Source organism: Nannobrachium achirus (assembly GCF_963921795.1).
Source record: "Nannobrachium achirus genome assembly, chromosome: 1".
Classification (NCBI taxonomy): domain Eukaryota; kingdom Metazoa; phylum Chordata; class Actinopteri; order Myctophiformes; family Myctophidae; genus Nannobrachium; species Nannobrachium achirus.
The window spans coordinates 44,354,372-44,371,982 of NC_137810.1; the positions used below are offsets into that span (position 1 = coordinate 44,354,372).

A 17,611-nucleotide genomic window follows, 5' to 3' on the forward strand; every position below is an offset into this window, starting at 1 on the left:
GAACACTCAGGATTTTCCTTGTGCTCAGTGCTGGGCTAACAATCCACTCCGAGAGGGAGACTGCAAATACTTTTGTTGGCACGGGAGGTGGAGAGAAAAAGAATACCAACAGCCGAGCTCCTGGAACAGCGGGTCACTGCTCCAGCACAAACATCCTGCATCTTTTTATGTCAATTCTGCTTTATTTGGAGAGCATACAGAGGAGGAGAGGGAGAGAGATAGGAAAACGCGTAGTAAAAATAAGAGCGGAGTCCGGGGCGGGCGTTGTAGTTTCAATGGCGTTTCGTTTCCCTGTGCAGCTCAATGGAGCGAGTGTGACACACTCTGAGCTGTGACATTGCTAGATTTAATTAGTTTGCATCAAAGATATCGTTGCTGTCGGGGGCAGAGAACCTCTTATCTCCTTATTTTTACTTTTTTGTCACTGTCGGGCAGAAACCTCGTATCTCCATGTTTCAAATTTGTAATTTTTTTTCGCAAAGTAAAGCACTGCTTCATCATACAAGGCCATCGCACAAAAGTAGTGAAAACAGCTGATCTACAAGCACACAATGCCTCGCACCGTAGATCGGCTGTTTTCACTAATTTAAATCATTTTAAAAATGATAAATACAAGGTTTCCACCCGACAACAACGTTTTGATCATACTACAGCATCACACAAAAGCATCTTAAGTAGCAGATCCGCAAGCTCGAAAGCTTGAGCTTGTAGATCTGCTACTTTTGATGCTTTTGGAATTGGATCCTGAAAAGTCACAGTTTTGGTTTCCACCCGACAGAGACGGTATACAGACAGATGGATCCGTTGCGTAACACTTGTCATTGTTCCAAAAAAAAAAAGCACCTCTTCTCCTCCCTCCCTCGCGCACGCAGTGCTGCTGTGACATTGCTATAGCTTTAATTAGTCATACAGAATAAAGGCATCTAAGAAATACAGACACATAGATAAGATTGCCTAACTTGCATAGCAATGTAGCGAAACGTGTGGCATATCGCTGTCTTTAACCAAATTAAGTCATACTCTATGCTTTGTTATAACTTGCAATAATAGCGTCTTTCAAAAACCCAAGGATGCTTTACAATTAAAAAAATAAACAAACCGTTTGCCAAAAGCCTGAGTGAACAAGTGTCTAAAGGCATCTACATCAGTGGTTCTTTAAGTGGGGTCCCATTGACCCCTGGAGGTCCTTAAGGGGGTTCCAGGGGTCCCCAGTAAAATGTGTCAAGATCATCAAAATCATCATCAAAATCAGTTTAACCCTATAGCCGAACTACAAGCTCAGAAGGCAACTCATAGCATTACAGTATATAGTGTGTGTGTGTGTGTGTGTGTGTGTGTGTGTGTGTGTGTGTGTGTGTGTGTGTGTGTGTGTGTGTGTGTGTGTACCCTATATATTCTGTGTATATACGGTATATAATGCTATGAGTTACCTTCTGTTGCCTTCTGAGCTTGTAGATCGGCTATATTATATATATAGGGGGTCCCTGGCACAAATTAGTTGGTGGTTTGCGGCCAAATACATTATTCAGTTGAGGTCCTTGACACATAAAAATGTGATCTAGACGTACAGACAGATAGATGGATTATCTTTCATAACACTGTACCAAAGCAGGCAACACCTCTTCATCGGAGCCAAGCCTCCCTGCTTGTGAGGTAACTATACCACCCAGCACACACGCGCGCACGCACATGCACACACACACACACACACACACACACACACACACACACACACACACACACACACACTACTACACTGCTAGCTGGAGAGATGAATTGTGTTGCTAGTTTGAACTCCAACATAAATCAGAGGACGCTGTCAATGCAAGATTTAGTGCCACGTTTTGTCCCAGTGCAGAGCCAGGCCATACATTCTGCTATCTGACAATGTATTGTATTGTGTGCGTATATATGGTATACCTTGTGTGTGTGTGTGTGTGTGCGTGCGTGCGTGCGTGCGTGCGTGCGTGCGTGCGTGCGTGCGTGCGTGCGTGCGTGCGTGCGTGCCATTATGGATCCCTGTGACTTAACAAAAGATGATCTATCCTAGGCCAGTAGGCCATTCTTTACAGTGCACTGCCAAATAATCCATCTTAACAAGAAATGTACGAGTGATTGTTGAGTGTTAATGACACAAAGAAAATCTAGAAAATGGTTCAAATGTCATGAACCAAGTGGAGCTCCTTCTAAGGAAGCCGATCATTACGTTATCAAACATGAAAAAGGAGTATTGTATTGTCCTGAGGGGGAACATTTCTTGCATGCATTCACCCAGCAGATGGCTTGCTCAGATGATCGAATGGGGCTCAGGGACACATACAATAGACATGTAGCTATGGGCGAGCAAAATCTAAGAAGTGTTATTCTGAATAGCAGTCCAACCCATTCTCAACGACTCTCTTGCGTTAAAACAAGGTGACGCATTGGTCAAATCCTGCCCGCTTAAACCAACGATGCATTGACCAGACCCTGAGGGCCGATGCATACTCCACTTTTAGAGCCGAATTTAATTCGGTTTGGTTCGGCGAGTCACCGAACAGCCAAATTAATGATGGTACCCGCCCCCCGAACCTCTGAATGACGCCATGTTGTAGTTTAGACAGAGCCGAACCGAAATAAATTCAGCTGTCAAAGTGGAGTATGAATGGGCCTTTAGCCATGACTCCAGCCCCTGAATCGCTAGCCACACATTCAGGGTCTGGTGACGCTGTTCGAAAACTGCGTTTTCTCGGGTGAAAATCTAGCCAGCCCAACAGGGATGGGATGATGAACCAATCGCCAAAGACCCACACTTTGGCCACACATCCATCTCAGAAAACGGCTGCACTGAGAGGGCTTTCAGACTGAATAATGGGAGCAGGGCCGTGCAGAGAATGTTAGAGAGGCGGGGGCTGACATTTCTAAAAGGGCCTTTTGCTGAAAATATCGAAAATAGCAGACCTCCAAGCTCACAACGCGTCACAGTAGTGAGCTTGGAGGTCGGCTAGTTTCGATGCTTGATTTCTACACAGAGAGGGCAATTCTTTCAACATAAGATGCTGGCTGCATTGAAGTTCAGGAGAATTTGGACATGGCATTTCTCTTGAATGCTGCCTTTAGGTATGGCTTGGAAAAGGGGGCATTTGCATTTGTTTAACCATAGTAAAAACTGCATTCATGGTCTGGAGAGGGCATTTTTTTACAGACGGATAAAGGGGCAGGGGCTCAAGCCCCCTTTGATGTCTATGTGTCCAGACCCTACCTGCAGTGGGCGATGATGGGGCCGGCGTCCGGGGGGTTGCAGGTCTTCACCCGGCGCAGGAAGGCCAGGAAGGGGGTGGGGTACTCGGGCACGCCGTGGTCGGGCCACGCCGTGAACTGGAACTGACGCACCTCTCGCTTCTCGCTGGAGCCGTTCTGGAAGAGAGCGAGAAACAGTACAGGGTCAGGTGCACTGCAAAACACATATCTCACTTAGAACTGTCAATTATTACACATGCTCACACACCCACAGAGTGCATTTACAAAATGTAAAAAAGAAAAAAGAAAAGTCAGTGCAGCACTCCTCCGTATTGGCGGCTGTCGAGTGGAAACCTAGAATGTCTAAAACTGTTACCTGTAAAAAAGAGCCTGTGTGGTCCAATGTGGTTATTATTTTGTCACAAGCGCTTCACTTTTCACCGGTTGAATATTTATAAAACCCACAGAAGCACTTAACTTTCACTTGAAAATATCGCAATGTGTTGTATGCAAGCTTTGTGTGAAGAAGCAGGGCATTAATAAGAACAGAGATATAAGGTTTCTGCCCGACATTGGCAATATGCAAGCGCCTCTATCTCTCTCTCTCTCTCTCTCTCTCTCTCTCTCTCTCTCTCTCTCTCTGTGCAATGACACACATCTTGCTGTGTTAAAACATGTTTACATTACTATACTTGTGAGGAGCCTAACCCTTCTACCGTGGCTTGCTGAATCAGGAAACGTCAAAAGCACACACGCAAATACACACACAACTAGGTCAGTTTGCTCTTAATTAGCGTGTTTTACTTATTCATTTATTCAGTAGAATTAAAATAATTATGAAAAAGTGGGGGAGAAAGAAAGACAGTCGGGAATCAGCAACACTCCATTGAAATGCAAACACCACCGACTCTTGAGCCGCTTCCAGGAAGGAGAGGAGGAGGGAGAGAGAGAGAGAGAGAGAGAGAGAGAGAGAGAGAGAGAGAGAGAGAGAGAGAGAGAGAGAGAGAGAGAGAGATTTGAGTTTATTCTCATCTGACTCTTTGCCAAAGCCTAATTTATGCTCTGTCCTTCAAGAAGGGTTTTATTCGTCAATAACTTAAGTAAACGCAGCAAAATGTGTTTTTTTTGGGCTTTCTAAAAAACATAATAATACAATGAAAATATACAATGATGTAATGTAAAGAAGGGATAGGTTTATGGTCGGACGGGTACAATAGCTTATAGTTGACGTTGGTGTCTGTGTCACGTGTCATAGCCGAATTATCAACTCACAACGTGTCACAGAACCAACACGTTGTGAGCTTGCAGGTCAGCTATTTCATATAAAGTAATTTGTCCTCACTAATGCTCATTATAATATTGTACCATGTTTGTCTACTCTGTCTGACTGTCTCAGAGGAGGGTTGTGGACAGTTCAGAAACCCGTCATCAATGGGGAATCCAAGCTAATAAAAACTGCAGGCCAGACTTCACATTCCTGGAAAGTTAGCATGAGATCTTGTGCCAAACGATGATGTCACTGGTAGACATATATGAGACACACACATTTTCTTCTCAACTTTTTCAGGCTGTGACCCCCCAAAATAATCTTAGCCTAAGCAATAGCCTATATACTGTATATATTTGAACTGGGACCCCCACCCTGATAAACACTTGGAATGTAGGAGTTGAGGCATTCAATTTAGTTTGACTCGGTTCCATTGATAATAGCAGATCTACAAGCTCAACGCGAGGCGTTGTGAGCCAATTTGGCCAAGGTTTGACCAGTTTTTATAGTATAGTTTGTTGATTACTTTTGATGCATTAATTGGCTTTTTCTTTTCTTGCTATATGTATTTTATTGGTTTTAAAAAATGTCTTAAAAGTCCTTAACACATTCCCCGCCATTTAACAATACCTTCGTACTCTATGGTGCCTCTGGTCTCCATAGACTTCCATGTAATTCATAGTGCACGGATCATGCACACCCATGCCTAGATAATGCACCATGTGTGTCCACATTGCTCACAGCTTTCAAACAAAAAAATCCGAATGGAAATCCGTTCAGGCATTCATGAGATACAAGCCATTATGTTTTCCTAAAATGTAAACAAAGTTGGCTGCCATGTTTGATAGATGGGGTTGCTATGGGGGTTAAACATGCAATTTCGCGATTTCTATCATGCCTACTACATTTTTTGGGGTCCCAATTTTTTTTTGAAAAAAAATCTTTTTTTGATTTTTTTTTTTTTTTTTTTTTTTCAAAATGGCGGAAATTCTCGGGATTATCGGAGCAGCACCTGGCTGCAGACACTAGGGTCCTGTTGATGTCCACGGGAGACAGGAACATCAACAAGTGGCAGGAAGTGACCTCACAGTGTCAAGTGACTTCATGCCGCTTGTGGAGGTCACGTGACGTCTCTGCCTTGCAGTCCAAGGCACTACAGTCCCTTTGAGCCGCATTGTCGCTATGTGTACATGTTATCTTTTATCTTTTAGACAACCCAACTCTACCCCCTAACCCTAAACAGAACCTCCATGGGGTAGAGCAAGAAAGAGGTGTGAGGTCACTTCCTGCCACTTGTTGATGTTCCTGTCTCCCGTGGACATCAACAGGACCCTAGTGTCTGCAGCCAGGTAGTCTTGGATTATCGGGCCTGGCAGGGAAAGACATTGAAAAAATCTCGGGACTATCGGGCCTGGCATGGAATGAGTTAAATTGTCACTTCACTGACATCTGGGGACCCCCCAAAATCCTGTGGGGACCCCCTGTGGATCCCGACCCTCAGGTTGAGAACCAATGCTTTCGGGGGGGTTGTGGGGAGATGATCAAATCTGGGTGTCATGAACAGCTTGTATCTCTCTGAGTGTCTGTGTGCGTCACTGTGCTGTGAGTTTGTGCGTGCGTTGGACCGGGAGTGGATGGGAGGTGGGCGGGAGTGTTGCATGTCTACAGTACTGAACAGGAGTTTACCAAGGAGAGAGAGAGAGAGAGAGAGAGAGAGAGAGAGAGAGAGAGAGAGAGAGAGAGAGAGAGAGAGAGAGCGCTCCAGGGTTCATGGGTAGAAAGGAGCACAGAATGAAAGGCAGGGTGAAATGGAGAGAAGTTGCTGTTTCCACAGGATGAATGAGGGATGAACAAACAGAAAGAAAAGAAAGAAAATGACTGAGAAGAAAAATATAGAAGCCTAAAAAGACAAACACTGTGTGTGTGTGTGTGTGTGTGTGTGTGTGTGTGTGTGTGTGTGTGTGTGTGTGTGTGTGTGTGTGTGTGTGTGTGTGTGTGTGTGTGTGTGTGTGTGTGTGCATGCGGGCGGGAGGTAGAAGAGCAGTTTTCCAATTATGTACATTGGCTTTTTCTTCCACTCACTTTAGCTAAGTGCTCCACTTTGGCAGACACACATAAACATAAGATGGGGGGGGAGAAAGAGAGAGAGAGAGAGAGAGAGAGAGAGAGAGAGAGAGGGAGGGAGAGAGGGAGAGAGAGAGAGAGAGAGAGAGAGAGAAAGTGATTTGAGTGGCATTGGGAATTGAAAGCACATGGATGGATGGAGGAGGTGGAGGACAGGAGGAGTAGGAGGAGGTGGGAGGGGGCGGAGAGAGAGAGAGAGAGAGAGAGAGAGAGAGAGAGAGAGAGAGAGAGACACTGAGTGATAGGGATAGAGATGACATTTATTTACAGATTGGTTAAATAGATCTCATGTTGTTTAGACAGACACACAGAGAGGGAGAGAAACGTAGAGAGACAAATGTATAGAGACAAGATGAAGAATAGAATAATAGAGAAAATACAAAAGACACAGAGAGAGAGAGAGAGAGGGAAAGACAAACAGACTGAGTGATGTGTGCACGATCAGCTTCTTTGTTACTGTAGAAAGCATTCTGACCAATCAAAATGGTTAGAATATGTGGGATGTCTGTTAAAGGGATATTTCACTTGTCTTTCAATCATGTTTGGGGTAATTGTAACCTCTGTTTTTTTTTTTGCACGCCAGACAGTTTTTAGGTTGCTTGATTCAGTATTACTGTGTACTGTGCGCAACAATAACCATACACCTGGCTATTAACCCTCAAAGACATGGAACGGCCCGAGCCGCGTTACATTTTAACCATTATTTTATGCTTTAACTATTGAAAAATTGCATTTTCACGATTTTTCAAAAATAGCAGATCTACAAGCTCGCAGCGCGGCACTCGGTGCTGCGCTGTGAGCTTTTATATCTGCTATTTTTCAATAGTTAAAGCATTCAATAATTCAGGCCTAAATGGATTAAGGCTATAGGGCTGTACAGTATGTGTACAGTTCTATTCATGGGTTGCATTTGTAGTCCTACACCAGCCATTTTGAGGACCAACACAGGTGTTTTGATTAAAGTAGAACATTGGTTCTATGCCAATCAGACGAATTGAACACCTGTGTTGGTCCTCAATATGGCCGGTTTAGGACTACAAATGCAACCCATGAATATCACTCTACGGCTGAGACAACAAAAAGAACTGTTAGGTCAAGATGAAATCCACAACCATATTTAAGATGAATTTCTCTAGAGTGGATGCAGTAATGTCTCCAGGGGGGGAAAAATCTATTGAACATAATATTATTGAAATAATCTAACGCGGTTAAGCCAAAGAAATGGAAAGTCAAATGCTTTGATGACCAGTGTCAGGAAAAAAGTGTAGTTTCAAAGCTTCAATTAAAATGTTTTGAGGTTTCTACACCAGTGTCTGAATCATCAAAGGACGACCAGGATGAGACTGACCAAATGTCGGCATTGCAGAGAAACTCCCTAGTTTGTGCAGGCAGTAGGAAAGTATCTAGTCACTTTCATGTCTAAAATCCTTCTTCTTCCTTATTAAAAAAAACTGTTTTAATTGGGATGTGTGTATGATATTCACATTGCTGTATTTGGTTAACTGTTTTTATAAAAGCAATAACTCACTCCAGGACATGGTTGTATTGTCATTATAACACAGTGAGGGGGGTTGTAGGGCAGAACAAAGCCCAAGCCCCTTAGCTGTGATATAATGACAATATGCCATGGCTTTGAGTGAGTCATTGCTTAAATGACACTGCTGCGAGTTTTGATAACGACAGCGAAACCTTTGAAAGTCAAGAGGGCGTGCTTTCTGTGTGACTCACAAGCGATATGATGCGTGATGTCGTGGTAATGTCAATTACCCTGTCTATTTTTACAGTTTATGGGGCCATGTCGACCAAGGCATTTTTTTCCCCGTGGCTAAGGATGATAAAGTAGCTGCCCACCACCCGCAGAGTCAGGGTTCGAATCCACCGCGGGTACTTATTTCTGTCTGGCGTCTATACGAATATATGTTCGGGGGGAGGGAAGCTGGGGTCGGGGAGGGGGATATTTGTCAGTACACGTACTACACTGCAGTCTAGGGGAGGCACCCAGTCAGCGCCAGTTTTGGGCGGGAAGAGTAGGGCTCCAGTGGGGGGAAACATTTTTGTGAATGTCATTATAGTCGGAAATAGGCTCACAACCTAGATCGGCTATTTATTTTGTATTATTTGTTTTGGGCTTGTATGGCTTTATTGATAGGACAGTTAGACTGACAGGAAATGGGGAGAGAGATGGGGAGTGACACGCAGCAAAGGTCGTCGGGATCAGGACTCGAACCCGCAACATGCTGTCAGGCATCAGAGCCTATGTGGAATTCGCCTGGCTGGTGGAAATACTATAGGGCTTAAGTGACAAAATTAAATACCCTAATGATTATTTGTACATACAATTTGATGGGTGTGGAGTAGTGGAGAATGAGTAATTCAGACAGAGAGACGACAGGAAGAAAGGGACACAGATGACAGGAAACAGGAGATACGAGGCAGGAAGAGAGAGAGGCAGACAGGTGTAGCGACGGTAAACAAAGACGAGCAGACAGAGAAGAGAGAGCCTGATCAAAGACTAACAACACCGAGATGAGAGGAAGAGACCGAGGAATGGAGAGGAGGGGCTGCTTGTCTCCTCAACCTTTATTTGACACGCCGAGAGCAACATCCCCACATTATTAGATGGTTAGCGCTTCCCATGTAGGGCTGCAACTATCAATTATCCTCTTAGCCATTATTCTATTGATTACTTTGTTGATTCATTGAACTTTACCACGTTTCCAAGGCAGGCATTATATGTTTCTGCACAGTGGGAGACTTGTACACGACCGGTATGGTAGTAGCAGAGCAGACGGATAAATAGACAAAGTAAACGAAGTGGCTTCGGCGGCAATTAGTGGCAGGGATAATCGTGAAGTTTTTTATTTAAAATAAATAAAAATAACTTAACCATTAATTGAGACCGAAGGTCGCAGTTTACCATGAGAAATGTCACTGCTTGTCCGCTTGTAGACGTGAAGTCGTGAAGCCGTGTGTGTACACATTTTTACAGTCTATGGGTTGGTTCCCTTGACACATCACTTGACATCATAGGTGATATCACAGGTGACATCACCTATGTAAAAGTCCATATATGGTATTCCTCATTTTATGCTCATATATGAAGATCCTGATGTCATCGATATATATCACTGACCAGATGGCCAAGACATGGCCCATATCCGTGTGGCTGGTTCTGATAGGGATCTCCATGTATGGGCATAAAATATATTGTATGTTGTGATGTCATGGGAACCACTCTAACAGAATCCCTTTTATGCCCATATATGGAGACCTCTAGCATTGTATGTATACACTTCTTACGTATTTGTGTAGGTACACGCGCGTGTGCGTGCATGTGTGTGAAGGGTGGTGCTGCGGTACCTTGTGCAGGGAGAAGGTGCGGACGCAGAAGGTGGCCAGTTCTATGGTGTCCAGGCAGAGTGACCTGGGGTCATGCCGTACGTCTCTGTGCCTCGACTGGGCAGTACTGGTCACATTTGATCTGATGGGGACACACAGACAGACATTAGACACATAGAAGGATTGCTGTAGTTCTAGAGGGATGTATCACTTCATCACCATGCAGTTCAAATCCTTGAAGCAACACCACTTAATTGTACAAGGTCTGGTCTATAAAAACAACCAAGGACATCTAGAGGTGATCTAGCATCTCTCAAAACCAGACAATTTGTCAGTTGGATATTACATTTTGGGTCGACACTCACACTTCTAAAAGCGTCTTTTTTCCAGTGAAGGCACAGTACCACGTGTAAAGCAGTCTCCACCTTCCCTGATTCTAATCTCATCCCGTCCCTCCATCGGGCATAAAACCTAATGAAGACTCATGGAGTAAGAGGGGTGAGATGAGGTGAGGCAGGCCCCGAGGCCATAATAACAGCTCATGAAGGACGTCTTTCCAGCCTCATCAACGACGGTATAATGCTCTCCACCCACCTCGTACTCGACAGTCCATGGTCTGCTTCCCGCTAAACCTGATTAGACATTTAATTTGACTGTGGAAGAACGCCTAAGTTGTTCAGGGCACGTACACATGTTTGGTTTGATAAGAATCACCACTGCATTCTTCTTGAGATCGCAATGAAGGAGGGGAGAGCTATATTCTTATTATCATATCCTTCATTTAACCAGGTAAAAAACACTTTCTTTTATAAAAAAAATAAAAGTGGTGCTATTGGCCCATTTGCCAATAGCACTAATCTCTCTCCTTTAAAATAGAATTACATTTCCCCAATAGTGATTAGCTCAGATACTGTAGCCTAGTTCCAAAGGTAGTTCTTTTTCCTTTTTGGAGCTATGTGAAGCACAGGCTCCCTATACGTGGCTGTGTGGGTCTGTCCTGTCTGTCTGTCTGTGTGTGTGTGTGTCTGTGTGTATGTAGCCTGAACTTCCTAAACTTCGGCACGCTACTAGTCCCACAGTTTTGCCACCACACACTCGCGCCATATGTCAAATCGACCGGCTTACTCGGGAATCGTGGGCTAGTAACTTGCTAAGAGAAAGGTTCAATAGTTTAATTGATATTAATTTATTAGTGAATTAATTTTCCCCATTGACTTATAATGGGAATCGCAAAAACTCACATTCAATTATTTGTCTCTCGCAAACCATAGGGGCTAGAGTTTCAAGACTTGGAGAGGAGGTTCATAATGATTTCAAGGATTAAATAAAAAAATCACACCCGTGTGAAGTGGAGCTGTGTGTGTGTGTGTGTGTGTGTGTGTGTGTGTGTGTGTGTGTGTGTGTGTGTGTGTGGATCATGTGTACCGATTTTTGTGACATTTGAAGAAAATATGTAGGAAAAGGAGCAAAAAGTGTGTTTTGGAGAAAATTCAAGATGGCGGAAAATCTATCATGGCGCAAATGGGGCGTGGCCTATATGGGGAGATGCGTCATGACCCAAGGAATCCAGGGAAAAAATATTTTTAATTTTCCGACCTACCGGTTCAAGAGTTACAGGCCAAAACGTAAAGTGGGGTGTTATGGCGCCACCATGCGGCCAAATGACACAATTATTTTTTTATTTAATCCTTGAAATCATTATGAACCTCCTCTCCAAGTCTTGAAACTCTAGCCCCTATGGTTTGCGAGAGACAAATAATTGAATGTGAGTTTTTGCGATTCCCATTATAAGTCAATGGGGAAAATTAATTCACTAATAAATTAATATCAATTAAACTATTGAACCTTTCTCTTAGCAAGTTACTAGCCCACGATTCCCGAGTAAGCCGGGTCGATTTGACATATGGCGCGAGTGTGTGGTGGCAAAACTGTGGGACTAGTAGCGTGCCGAAGTTTAGGAAGTTCAGGCTACATACACACAGACACACACACAGACAGACCCACACAGCCACGTATAGGGAGCCTGTGCTTCACACAGCTCCAAAAATAATTGTGTCATTTGGCCGCATGGTGGCGCCATAACACCCCACTTTACGTTTTGGCCTGTAACTCTTGAACCGTAGGTCGGAAAATTAAAAATATTTTTTCCCTGGATTCCTTGGGTCATGACGAATCTCCCCATATAGGCCACGCCCATTTGCGCCATGATAGATTTTCCGCCATCTTGAATTTTCTCCAAAACACACTTTTTGCTCCTTTTCCTACATATTTTCTTCAAATGTCACAAAAATCGGTACACATGATCCACACACACACACACACCACACACACACACACACACACACACACACACACACACACACACACACACACACACACACACACACACACACACACACACACACACACACACACACACACACACACACACACACACACACACACACACAGCTCCCACTTCACACGGGTGTGATTTTTTCTATATCATTCCGAGAGGTGGGAGGTACAGTACAGCTGCACATTTTTCAGTCGGCAGGAATCAACTGTCGTTCCACTTACTACTTTGCCTGATTAAACAAAGGTTCCTTTCATCGCTCATTTCGGGACTTCGGCTTTTAACTGGGGGGGTGGGGTGGGGGGGGGGGGGACAACCATGATACAACCCAGTACAGAGCCCTCCGTGACGTGGTGAGCTTACCCGTGACTTCTCCTCCAGTCTGGTCATCATGACCACAGTGGGCCGCCCTCTGCTCCCACACCATCCTCCAGAAGTCCACGAACGTCTCCGGTAAGGGACCCTGCGTGGCGATGTAGGCCGTTCTGCTTCCTGTAGCCGTCTATGTAGTTGGCGTTGATGTAGTCGCTGCCCGTGATTCCTGAAAGCACAACCACAAGCAACAACGATTGAGAATCAATCATAATTGAGGTTTTATTGTCCGTCACAGGTTTGCTGGTGTGAATGGTATCCAATGGTTGGAATTATTTTGTTTTCGTGCAAGCTCTGTCGTTTTGTTTGCGTTTGTCATTCTGACAGTGGTTCTCAAACTTTGTTTTACTTCAGGGACCCACATAATAACTCTGAGAGTGTGCAAATGGTTCCATTTGTACACTCTCAGAGTTACAGACCTGTAAAGGTCCATTTCTGGAACCCCATCAAGGAACCCTGAGGGTCCCTGGACCCCACTTTGAGAACCGCAGGATTAAGATGTGCTTTTGAATGAAGTTCTCCTTGTTATCTTCCCCTTTCACCTTTGTTTTGGTGCTTTATTTTCCATCTAATATTCCAATTTCCTAGCCCTCCTCTCCGTCTCCCACTCTTTCCCTGCTTTCTCTCGCTGTGCGTCTGTAATGTGCCCTGTCCGCGGTGATTAGTAGGGTGTTGGTGGAGGTCTAAAAATTGATTGAGCATGCACATTTTATATTCTTCCGACATCGGTACAGTGCAAATGCCATGGTGGTGAGGGATGTTCCGGCGCGGGCCCAACACACATCAAATGGAGTGCGCTGCGTAGCAAATGCATCTCTCAGCAAGTCTTCCTTTTCTTATTAACTTTCCCTGTGTCTCGACTTTCCTGGTGCAAACCAACACTTGCTATCCTATTAAGATTGTGCAGGTAGTAATCAGGACCTCAGATAGAGACAGGCGGTATCTTATTGCTTTGCTTTCCCCCGTCCTGTGCTATTCTACTGTTTCCTGTTGTTACTATGCTTTCTGCTTTGTCTGGAGAAAGAAAACTACTGTACACTAAAACCCGGCTCCAGAGTGCAGAATGCAGACATAGCAGGCTTCCGTGATGCAATCACATCCATCAGCATCTTATACTACTCCAGTGGCTCTCAAAGTGTGGTCTGGTGGATCTTCAGGGGTCCCGGGTATTAGGGAATTTAAGGCGCCCGTTTCTACTACCGCGATGTGAGGTGGGATTACGGCTGCTATGACGCAATCGCCGTTGCGGTCCAAATTGTTAAGCAAACAGCCGTCGGCGTCGGGGTCCCACCCATTTTACTGAACGCTTTGGTTCCCATGGCGACGTGTCTACGCAGTAGACGTTGCACACGCTACGTGGAAAGGGAGCTTCTGGTGTAGTACGGCGGCAGGTTTATCCATCGAGCGCTGATCATTTCCGGTTCCCGTTGTCATCTGCCATAGCCGTCCAAAGCTTAAATAGCCTACTATTTGTCAATGAGACCCAGCAACTACCGGCGATAGCAGGCGATAGTCAAAAAGTGAGTGGAGGAATGTCGTCCAAAAACATGAAAATATTTTATCTTTGGACAACGACGTCTGGTGATAGCCAATCAAATTCATGCGTTGCTTTGTTTACCCAATGGAGGCAACGGTAATGGCGGCAGGAACACCCTGCCGAACACTAGGAGATTGTTATCGCCCAGAGTAGCCGGCTGTTGCCCGCTGTTAAAACGTAGGGTCAGGGTTCCTTGACGGGGTTCTAAATTGACCCTTACGGGTCCGCAACTTCAAGGTCTGTTAACTAATGGACCAGGAAGCATCCATTTTGGTTACAGACAAATTGTACACTCAAGAGTTATGGGGGTCCTTGAAAAAAAAAAGAACATTTTTGCGCTTCCATTGCTGTGCCTGTTACTGTGTGGGATCTCTCTCCCCCTCTTCCCCCCTCTCTCTCTCTCTCTCTCTCTCTCTCCCTCTCTCTCCTCTCTCTCCCCCCCTCTCTCTCTAGTAGCAGCATTGTGGCGGTCTGCAGCTGATTTACCACCCAGGCTGTAGTGCAGTGGAAGACGGAGGGGAGTGGAGCCCCAGGGACTAAATCTGCCTGGAGAGCCTCCGTCCACCAGCACCACCCACCACCAGCACACTCCTTCAACCCAGTCAACACTACTGTACACTATATCTCAGCTTTAAGCAGGCCCTTTGCGAGCCTTTGTGTCCCGTCAACTACAGCACTTTTCAGTGCAGTGGTTCACAAACTTTTCTAGTTTTAAGGACAACCTATTTGCCCCAGCATTAGGCTACAGATGCCGCCATAACTTTGAGTGTGTAGAAAAGGAACCAAATGGACCCCTAAGGGGCCATTTGGTTCCTTTTGTACACTCTCAGAGTTACAGACATGTACGTGTCAGCCATTTGGTTCCTTTTCTACACACTCAAAGTTACAGACATGTACGTGTCAAGTCGGTTGCTAAGTATCTAGTCATTTTGCTGGGGACTCCCTGAAACCTCTCCAAGCACCCCAGAGGGTCCCAACAGCAGGGCTAGTGTACAGTATTATGGTAAACATATACAGTACAAAAAGGAAACGGTGGTACAAAGAAAAGGTCAGTTCACTTTAACCAACAACAACACAAATTTCATTCCCTATTCAGGGGCAAACATTCTGTGAAAATAGCAGAGCTACAAGCTCACATAGCATCACATGGGGTACTCCAGTCAATGAAGTACTGAATATATGCCATCATAGGCTATGCTATTCCGCACAAAATGTTTTCGGCCATCTGGCCTTCGTGGGCAAAACAAAAAAAAACGTTTTGTATGAAATAGCATACGATGGACTATTCAATTAAGTAAACAGACCTTTTCTGAGTGTGAGCCTTTCCTTTTATGAATGTTAATACTAATGTTAACAGTTTACTGGGACAACGCGGCAGGCGGTCAGAGCGCAGTGGAATGCAAACAAAGCTAGTGTATATCGCTGCGGTCAGGTGGAAGGCATCCAAAACCACTCCTTTTTTTGAATTATTATTTTAAAAACATTTTAAAATAGCTAAACCACCCGGTCTGCAAGCTCACAGCGCGTCCCATCGTGACACATTGTGAGCCAGTACATCGGCTATTTTACAACCCAACAACGTTGAATATCGCCACTGTCGGGCAGAAACCTTGTTTCAAATTTGTACATTTCTTCATACAAGACCGTCGTCCAAAAAAAGTGAAAATAGCAGATCTACAAGCACACAACGCCCATCAGCTATTTTCAATATTTTAAATAATAATATAATAATAATAAAATAATGATAAATACAAAACGAATGGTTTTGGACATACACGGTTTCCACCCGACAACAACTATGAAGATACAAGGTTACAAGGTTTCTTCCTTACAGCAATATTTCATGGTCTTCTACGTACTGTAACGTTCAAAAGATACACCTGAGCTGGTAGCTCTGTTACGTTAGCAAATCCTGTTTCATGCCGTCCACTAAAGACGACGGAACTGATGCCTCGTGTGCCGCTACGGTGCCCTCCATGTTGTTGACAATGAAGCATTCCCCTACACTCACTCTCTCACTCACTCATCGAAATCACCAGCTTAAATGAGTGAACTCTAAGCATCATTATAAGCATGATTACGGGTGATAAAAGCCCTGTTGCCCAAACACAAGAGCATGTGACGGTGAGAAGACAGCTGAACACAGGCAAGCAGCCCCCCCATCTTTATTTATCCCCTCTCCAACATGCAAGCCCGGGCTGTGGCAGCCTCCAGCTCGCTCTCGCTCTCTCTCTCTCTCTCTCTCTCTCTCTCTCTCTCTGTCTCTCTCGCTCTCTCTCTCTCTCTCTCTCTCTCTCTCTGTCTCTCTCTCTCTCTGAGAGTCACGTCCCTTTAGCTGACAGCTCCTCGCTCAAGCGACAAACAATGAAACACTCGACTGGACTAATTTAAGAGGGGAGATGTGGTGACGAGTTAGGCAGCCACCGGGCTGGGGAGAGAGAGAGAGAGAGAGAGAGAGCGACACAGAGAACGAGAGACGGAAGAGAGAGAGAGAGGGATTGAGAGGGTGAGGGACAGAGAGTGAGCATAGAAAGAAAGGAAGAAAGAAAGGCAAATGCCATTAAAACGGATTCCACGTCGCACGATGCGATTGTGTGTCTCTTTAGCTTTAGTCATAGCTAAGTGAACAGAGGATGGCGGTGTGCATGAATTGTTCTACTGCTGAGACTAATGGCAAAATCACTGCACTGTAAAATAGAAATTTCAGACTTGATTAATTTATGTATTTATGGACGCGGCGCTCTCTCTTTTTGCTCCCTGGGATAATTTTGTTATGCGTGCCGCCGCACTCCCTCTTCCACCCGCCACCCCTACCCTTCTTCCCTATACTCCCGCATGCCGAAATTGGCTTTGGCTGCCGCGAGATGGCAACAATCAAGTCACGGAGAAAGAGAGAGCCGGATGGCTCCGCAACAAAATGAAGTGGAGAATTGTTGGGAGCGGGAGCTTGGCAGTAGCACGGAATAAAGGGGGAGCGAGGGGTTCTTTTGGGGTGATGTGATGCCAGAACAATGTCTGCACTGAAGGGTGACTCTCTCTGACAACGTCCCTTGAGATATCGGGAAGGAGCACTAGAGTCGGACTGGGTCGACTCAGGCAGAGGCACACAGTTAGCCGGGGGAAAGTCACAGGGAGACGGGGGTAAATCTGAACAGACAAACAGGGTTTGGTGAGTGCTCTGCAGCTAAAACCCCGGGACACGGCGAGCGTGTCTGTAAACTGTTTGGAATGCTGAAAACAAGTCCTCAGTTCACCTCAACGGTCTGGTCTGGTCTGGTCTGTTCTGTTCCTGTTTCTTCCAGTGCGTATGACCTTTTCTGGATCAGGCTCCACTTGAAAATCTCTAACACATGTTAAAGCAGGTGGGCCGGCTTCTAGGTTTCTACTCGACTCTACTCTACTCCAGTGGTTCTCAACC

At 45.1% G+C, this 17,611-nt stretch overlaps 1 protein-coding gene across 1 annotated transcript in view; it reads right to left on the bottom strand.

The window, feature by feature from the left end:
• Positions 1 to 9,970: 9,970 nt before the first annotated feature.
• LOC308293462 (receptor-type tyrosine-protein phosphatase S-like) overlaps positions 9,971 to 17,611 on the bottom strand; it is a 300,110-nt gene continuing 292,469 nt past the window's right edge. The window contains exons 23-24 of the mRNA XM_080735995.1: positions 12,648 to 12,825; positions 9,971 to 10,091 (exon numbers count right to left, since the gene is read on the bottom strand). Coding sequence (XP_080592121.1) covers positions 12,674 to 12,825 — 152 coding nt within the window. The 3' untranslated portion in view covers positions 9,971 to 10,091; positions 12,648 to 12,673. The remainder of the gene's footprint in view (positions 10,092 to 12,647; positions 12,826 to 17,611) is intronic.